Source organism: Liolophura sinensis, chromosome 3 (genome assembly GCF_032854445.1).
Source record: "Liolophura sinensis isolate JHLJ2023 chromosome 3, CUHK_Ljap_v2, whole genome shotgun sequence".
In the NCBI taxonomy this organism is placed as follows: Eukaryota; Metazoa; Mollusca; class Polyplacophora; order Chitonida; family Chitonidae; genus Liolophura; species Liolophura sinensis.
This window is the reverse complement of record NC_088297.1, coordinates 17,193,173-17,201,700: the sequence shown is the minus strand read 5'-3', so window position 1 is coordinate 17,201,700 and position 8,528 is coordinate 17,193,173. Positions and strand designations below refer to the sequence as shown.

At 41.4% G+C, this 8,528-nt stretch overlaps 1 protein-coding gene across 1 annotated transcript in view; it reads right to left on the bottom strand.

Annotated features, from left to right (window-relative positions):
• Window positions 1–473: 473 nt before the first annotated feature.
• LOC135463655 (two pore potassium channel protein sup-9-like) overlaps window positions 474–8,528 on the bottom strand; it is a 71,350-nt gene continuing 63,295 nt past the window's right edge. Inside the window, exon 2 of the mRNA XM_064741020.1 lies at window positions 474–1,341. Within this exon, the coding sequence (XP_064597090.1) occupies window positions 524–1,341 (818 nt within the window). The 3' untranslated portion in view covers window positions 474–523. The remainder of the gene's footprint in view (window positions 1,342–8,528) is intronic.

Here is an 8,528-nt window from a genome sequence, read left to right as displayed (position 1 = left end):
ATCTGAGCTTCTGAACATTGTATTGTTTTTACCACACCGTCTTGTGTGGAGTCTGTGATCGTGTAAGCATCAGTTCCTTTGTAGATCATAATCTAGTGCCACAAAGTTGGAAATGAAGAGGCACATTTCCGGTTAATTTTTCAGAGAGTTTTCCTGGAATGGAACCAAACTCTCGTACAAATAAATACTTCTGATGGATCGGCACTGGAAGGAAACAAATTATTATAATGACCTTTACAGAGCTTTCAAACTCCCAATACAAAGATATGCATTTCTTCTACATAGTTTCCTTTAACATTTTACGCCAACACACATCAAGGACTTCAAAATCAGCACCAGCTGGTATTTCCATGAATAAAAATTTCTTCATGTACAGTCGAATCCATCACCTGCGGGCGCTATCACGCGGCGCATGCGCGCTAGGTCGGCAATATTGGACAGCCACCGCTGCCATCAAGAGGTAGGCAGGGTTTCCTGTCCTCTTACCACACTCGGAAACATGATTATAAGGATTTAAATTAATTTATATAGATGCTCTTTTTTTACTCAATATTTGATACTGTATATAAGAGTTCGTGTCTTCGGTGTTGCTGTACATCTCTTCTTTCCCCGCGGACGTTATGCTATTCATGGGCAACAAATGAGATATTTTTCCCGGCGATCTAGTCACCTTGTATCTTTTTCGCTCTTTGGAAGACCGCAAATTGTAACAGGAACAAGAACAAACGGATGTCAAGTCGCTGAATTCCGGATTTTCCTGCGCTCCGGACACAACTGCGATGCTACCATTGGCCGTGATGACGTCACCCTCGAGACGCACGGCTCCCTGCGCAGCCGCAGTAGCCTCGATTTCGTCTCGTCTTTCATCCTCTGTGTTCATTGTCAAAAAGCGCAGGACGAGCAGGTTCATGGCGGCAGATATCACAGTCAAGCCGAACAGGATAAATATCAAACTAAACGCCACATACTCGGGCTTTTCCTGCAATGCATTATTTCTTTGGAGGGCCACAAAGTCACCAAACCCAATTGTAGTCAGTGTTATAAAGCAGTAATATAGGGAGTCCGTATACGACCACCCTTCATAATGTGAAAATGCCGCTGCTCCTGCTGTTAGCACAAGCGTAGAAAGGTTCATGGCAATCAAAATCAAGTTGCTCTGGGATACCTCGCTGTTTCTCATTTTAAAACATTTTTTAACCTGTTTTAAGAAAAACGTCACGAAAGTGTTAAGCCTTTCACCAACGCTTTGGAACATCACGATACCCAGTGGAATTCCAGCAAGCGCGTAAAACATACAGAAGACCTTCCCTCCGATCGTCTGCGGGGTGCTGTGACCGTAACCTGTGAACAGAAAAAAAGAAAAACAGAAAAGAATTAATGACAGCTGAACAATCAACCTGGACTGATACCATAAAATACGTGCTAAATCGATGCACACTATGTTTGCCACGAATGACCATGCAGAAGAAACATAATACGTTCCCTTGTCGAGGAACATTGGCACGACGACAGAACATGTGGGTCGTCATCAATAGCAATAACCTGATACTGCTGTGAAGTCGATATACTGTACAAACTGAGAAATGTGCGGTTATATTTCTCCTTAAGTTATCAGTTAGGACTCCTATACCCACATATTAACGACGCTGTTCCCAACTACACGGATAGACATAATCAGTCAAAGAAATCCATAGTGTTTGAAACGAAGAAGAGCTTTTTCGCACTTCAGGTCTGTGCTGCAGCCCCGTGTAATGGGAACTCGGATCTAAGCTGTTCCGTTTGAAATGTATGAGTGTTACATAAATCAATGTTTACACATTGCTATTTGTGACATCGACTCATCGCATTCGACTGGTTAAGAATAAAAAAAACCTTATTTAAGACAATTTGTAAACAGTTTATGTGAACGCGTGCTTTGTGCAATGTTCTTTGTTCAAATAGGCCAGCAACTTGGAGCTACTTTTCAAGGCCAATAAAACGGTAACATTTCAAAGTAACACTTTCTACTTTCGCATTTTCAGTTTCTCAGTTTTTTGTATTATCAGTTACTGTCAACTGGGGCACGATTCCCAATGCAGACTTTCAATGAAACAGATATTTAATATGGTGAGCATGCTGCCGCTAGGTTAAAGCGTAGGCTGTCGACTGAAAATTAGCATCCAGCCCTATTAAACAAATGGCGGCCATCTGAAATGCGAAAGTGATTTATTCGACGAGTCAATGCGACAAATTGCACCATGTGATCAGGACTGAATCCATACATAAAACGTCAAAAAAGGCAGGAAAACACAAAACGAATACTCAGTTTAGGTCAGAATTACTTAAGGTGAGAAAAGTACTCTATTGGAAACAACCCAAGAACACATGATTTGGACCTGCTCCAAATATACAACTTCAAGCTGGGAGTGGTCGTGGTGGTGGTGGTGGGGGGGGGGGTTGTGTGTGTATGGAAGGGGGGAGGGGGGTAGGTTGCGGTGGAAGGTAATGGTACAGATAATAACATCAGGTTGACGGATATTCTTTCACTTTGATCTCGGCAAATGAATACTTTCCACAACGGGCCTGGTTATCTTCGTTCTTTCACTTTCCAGGCGATAAAACGCATTACAAACAAGGCAGACCGTTTCTTAATTTAGCGAATCTGCAAAGAGTTCAGCGAGCTGCCCTTAGTGCACACGTACTAGTCTTGTATGTGTGAGTATCATCATTTCTTACTTCAGAGATTAGTGATCTTGGTACATCTTTGCTTGGAGCTCAGTATAAAGTACTGCTGGGCCGGATGCCAGTGTTTTGTGATTGGGCGGGGCGTCAAGCCTGGATTCTTCAACATGGCCTTCCAGGGAACCAGCTCTGTAGGCATGTGTCGGCATTCAGACAGGATGGTAACACGGAGTCATGGTAAGTGCAAAAAGGCGTTTCTTTTGGTCACAGTAACTTCTTCGCTCCACACCAGTTGCCAAGCAAACCCTAGACTGAGGCAGCATGGTCGTGGTGATCTTCGGTTTCAGCCACGTTAGCACGAACCTTAAGTATAAGTAGGAGGCTATATCCACAAACCACATCGGACGTGTAAGGATTTATTTATTTATCTTATTGGTGTTGTACATCTTATTCAAGAATATCGTACTTCTATGACGTTCCATCAGCATAAGCTGGGTTGGCGTGTGTGTGTGTGTGTAGAGAGAGATTTGTGGGGGGGTGGAGTTGTGATGGTAGCGTACATGTGTCGCACATGTACACAAACTGAACACATTCCAGGGAGAGCAAATCTCAACTCCCCGGATGTATTTACTGATAAAGACATGCATGCCCTTGCATTTCAAAATAAATGTATACAATCTTATCAATTTATGAACCCATTTAACATAAGCATGCGGTTTTTTTATGAATTTATTCTCCGTTTCTCCATAACCAACTTTTTCTTTTTCAGACAAACGGATATCATCGCACCCCGTCTGGTACCTGGCAATTCACCTGGAGTTAACACCAATCAAGGTTTAGAGTGTACAATCACTGGCAACACCAAGCAATGATCCATCGTTATGTCCCTGTGCCCAGTAGGGATGCTACCTTGGGGTAGGGAGAGAGAGGGTAAAGCGACGTGGACAATACTGAAGCAATGTCATTAACAATTATATTAATACTTCGCCTACGGTAAGACTGTCAAGCTGGACGTGTTTCACAGGTTGTGTTTGGTTTTTGTGTACCGATTTTTTCCATTATATATCATTGTTTACTATTATGCAGCAGTTGGTTCTGGAACGGGAACAAGATCTCCTCAATTATTTGTTGTCACAAAAAAGACACTCTGTCATCTGGTGGACCCTTTACAGTGTCGTCAAAATAATGATGACGGTTTGCATCTTAAAGGTGCAATAACAGAGGCTGAGTAAACCCTCTAAGAAAGCAAAGCCGGCAATGTGTCACGCTAATCTAAAGCCTACTTTAATGAAGGCCTCAGGGGTGGATTGAAGAGCCTTCATGGCCCGTCTTCCAGGAAACGAGATAACCGCGCTTGTAAAATGTCAAGGACGCCTCTTGTTCAAATGCACCGCTCTGACAAGGCCATGCAAAGAGAAATGCCCACGGTGCATTGAGCCAAGCCTGGAAGTGACGTCATTCGGCGGCGTGCTGATTGATCTCTTGTGCCCCACTCTGTTGTCTTAGCGACAGAGCCTGCTTGGGTTTCGGCCGATAACTTTACAGATCTTTGACAATGTGCTAGGTGTGTTACACAAACACATAAACAAACGTCACCCAGCTAGTATAAACTACGCCTTGGAAACACTGAGATATACATTCTTCACATCTTGTTTGTTTTTGTCAGCTAAATTAATAATCGACCAATCCAGAGAAGAAGCAGACGTGTGACAAATATGCAATACAAAGGCGAGTAAGGTAATTTCATATTTGAAAACGGCACGAATATACTCAGGAGCATATCTATCTAGCCGAACTATCTAGTTCAACCAAACAACCAGAAGTGAAAAGTAACAATAAAGTATGTGTGGTGCAAACAGTATGGTCAATATAATACACGTTGCCAACACACACTTTCGATGTGTGGTGCTGTCGACAGTGAAGAAAATTTATATTTTGTCCCGTAAAATAATGTTTTATCTCTGCTTCAAACTTTTGCGAAAGAGGTGGAGCAATACCAGTCCTCACCTCTTTGGTCCTATGCTTTCCTATGTTTTTAAAAGAACAGAAACAGCTAAATGAAAGAAATGAAAGTTCATTGTGTATAGTCTCTCCATCAACAAGTTTTCATTATTTGCCATGTTTTGCAAACTACAAGGTAAAAGCAAAAGCTTTACCTCTCTTCGCCATGTCGTGAATCTATAATTAGATTTTTTTATTTCTTTGATTGGTGTTTTACGCCGTACTCAAGAATATTTCACTTATATGACGGCGGCCAACAATATGGTGGGCGGAAACTGGACAGAGCCCGGGGGAAACCCACGACCATCCGCAGGTTGCTGGCAGACCTTCTCACTTACATACGGAGAGGAAGCCAGCATGAGCTGGACTTGAGCTCACAGCGAACGCATTGGTGAGAGGCTCCTGGGTCATTACGCTGCGCTAGCGCGCTAACCAAATGAACCACCGAGGCCCCTATAATTAGATCTGTGGTCCATTAGCCAATGAGAACTCAAGCCTTGCTGATTTGGTTGAGCAATAAAGTTAGACAGCGCCTTCTAGCGGACATATAAACCTAATGAATGTAAGTAATTACGGGTATCTATTAAGGGGTACACAATAATACCTTCAAGCACTGAAGAGCTTAGGACCTAACAACATATCTATAGTTTGTGTGTTTCACGCAGCCAAACGCGGCGAAGTTCGTTAAATCTAGATTACATTTTGATCCTGTTTAGCGCCTATTTACTCACCCACTAAAATCGTTAAAATCACGAATATTACCGACAAGAAACCTTAAAAGCCCCGATGGTTTTGACATTCAGCATGGTTTGAGGGATTTGTTGTATTTTCTTTAATAACGGTTCTGATCTGGTCAATCTTTTTATCGGACTAACAGCTTGTATCTCACCCTTAACACATTCTTCAAATTTTTACAAAGAACTGGCCTACGCCTATGGATAGGCAGTCTTCTTGTCAACCATAATACTTTAACTTAAAATGAAGTATATGTTTGGTAACAGAATTAGTACCTCAAAAGAATGAAGGAACGATTATGACTTAACGCCACTTCAGCAATATTTAAGCCACATCGTGGCGACCCTGAAAACAACGCTTACGAATGTTGTTTTCCATATAACCCCTTACTATTATCCACCTCAACTTCTAAGTATGCGGCAATTTTCTCTTCTGTGATTTCGGAATAAATGTTATTTGCTTCATAGTTCTGCGTTTCGATAGTAATTCATATTTATTCCTGAAATAGATATTTACTTTGTCTAAACCTCATGTTATACGCAAGAGTTTTGATGTGGGCACTAATATCTGAACTGCGCGCAACAATCTGCACAATGCCACTGTCTTCTCTCAGGCCCGCGTGCAATCAAGACATTTGAATTTAGCATCAGAGTGCACAGGACTCAGTTAATGCTTTTTGCATGTGATTCATAGTCAGGACAGCAGAAATTTGTCAGGGAAGCCGAGTTTTGAACGGTGTAATCAATAATATTAAAATGTGGAGCGTTACTAACAACAACTTCCGGTTCACCACTATTGGGAGAGGACGAAAAACGCCAAAAACTGTTATAGACTGCCACTTTATTTTGCCTTTTTTCGTAAAGGAAAAGTCTAAAGTGTTACCACTTATTTTTTTGTAATGGGTTCAGACGTTTGCTGCACGGCCAATCAAGAATTTTTTTTTTGTTTGTTTTGATTGGTGTTTTACGCCGTACTCAAGAATATTTCACTTATCCGAAGGCGGTCAGCACTATGGTGGGTGGAAACCGGGCAGAGCCCGGGGGAAACCCACGACCATCCGCAGGTTGCTGGAAGACCTTCTCACGTACGGCCGGAGAGGAAGCCAGCATGAGCTGGAGTTGAACTCACAGCGACCGCATTGGTGAGAGACTCTTGGGCCATTACGCTGCGCTAGCGCTTTAACCGACTGAGCCACGGAGGCCCCATCAAGAATTTTAAGGATGTTATTGTAAATCGGCCTATTATCTGGTACGACATCACCGAACTCATTTAATAATGTTTCCATATATAATTATGTTTGCTTTTCATCTTTTACCATTAATATTTATTTTCTGTCATATACTTCTTTTGAATTTTCTTTAGAAAAGTTGCAGCAGAGTTAAGAATGCTTACGAAGTTTTTCATTCTTCAAATCATTCACTGTCCGATCGCCACGTGAAAACGATTCTCAAATCAACATGACAATATATTTAGATAAATATTAGACATATTTAAATATGCATAGCAGTACTTCAATATGCATACACATACTTAAATGTGCATAGACATATTCTGATGGTCTACCAGCAACCTGCGGATGGTCGTGGGTTTCCCCCGGGCACTGCCCGGTTTCCGCCCACCATAATGCTGGCCGCCGTCGTATAAGTGAAATATTCTTGAGTACGGTGTAAAACACCAATCAAATAAATAAATAAATAAATAACATATTCTAATGAGTATAGGCATATATAAAAGTACACACACATGCTTAAATGTGCACAGACACATTTGAATTATTAGGTTTGTGTAAAGCTGATACATCTAGCGTATAACAGAGACTGCCCCAATACCTCCGCTTAGATGCTGGCCCAAAACAACACATGTTCCTTAGACGATATTATGTCGCAAATGGATAAAAAAACCGTTATCTGGTATTATAAAAGGCAACCTCCATACCTAACAGATATTCAGAAATCGCTGGTTATTACGTGCCCAATAGTACACTGCTGCCATGTGTTCTTTCCGTGCCTTGGGAAAAAATCAGACGAAAGAAGAAATTAAGAAGAAGACGAAAAAACGAATATTTATGATATCTAGTTTCGCAGTTGTCATATTGATCGACGCGCACTACTCCTGTACACCAGTAACACGGGGCTGTCACCGCCATATTAAACTAGAGACGCTATAGCTGTAACGGTTCAAAGATGCGTCCAGGCTGTTTCATGCTCGTATATATATAGAGGATCGATTAGAGCGGTGACTGGTTCAATTTATGGGGGGCAAGTCTTGATGGAGCCCAAGACACCAGAGTCAGTGCTGGAAACAGCACCGCTAAACTCATACTGACGGGAATGAAGATTAATTTAATCGAGATAGCAGATAGATGAATCGCTGGATTGATGTTAAACGTTGATTCCTGAGCTACTCCTTTATTACCCTCTCTTAGATCCTATCTAGCTCATCCGATTCGACGATGCAACTTATAGCCCAAGAGAAACTAGATGCTATAAATAAGGCGCCTGAAAGGCCATTGGTTTTTATCCATCATTGCTTTACAACCACCCTCCCAATGCACGCCTCACATTTCTTTGTGACGTTATGTACCCAGGTTGTTTGCAATTGGCTTAGGTCAGACGGCACAGTATTTGAAATATTCTTCCATATTTCACGGCTTAGAAAAGGTGTGCATGTTGTACATGTATGTATATCTTAATGCAGGCCATAGAACGTGGTTTTCTTTGCCACCAATACGCATGTGCATACATGGGAAATTACGGAGCTTATATTTAAATTTGAAATTTGGCATGCTGAAATATCTCAAGATGGAATTGCGAAATGAAAACAAATAATGTCACATGGGCAAAATGCATATTTTTTTAACACAGAACAACCATATAACACATGAATTCTCGAATACATTCACAAATTCTGGTTTTATCGTTTACAGGCTGATGATGATCAGTTTATGTATGAGAGAAAAAAATATATTAAATAATATAAATGTCTCCGTCCCTCATAACACTGGACAATGTTTGCATAAACATATCATGCGATAGGCAAACTTCGTACCCGGAAATGGTTTACGTTTAGCACTGAATGACACTGGAGTTTGAACAATAACCGAAAAAAGCATTTGACCTTGAGACGACTTA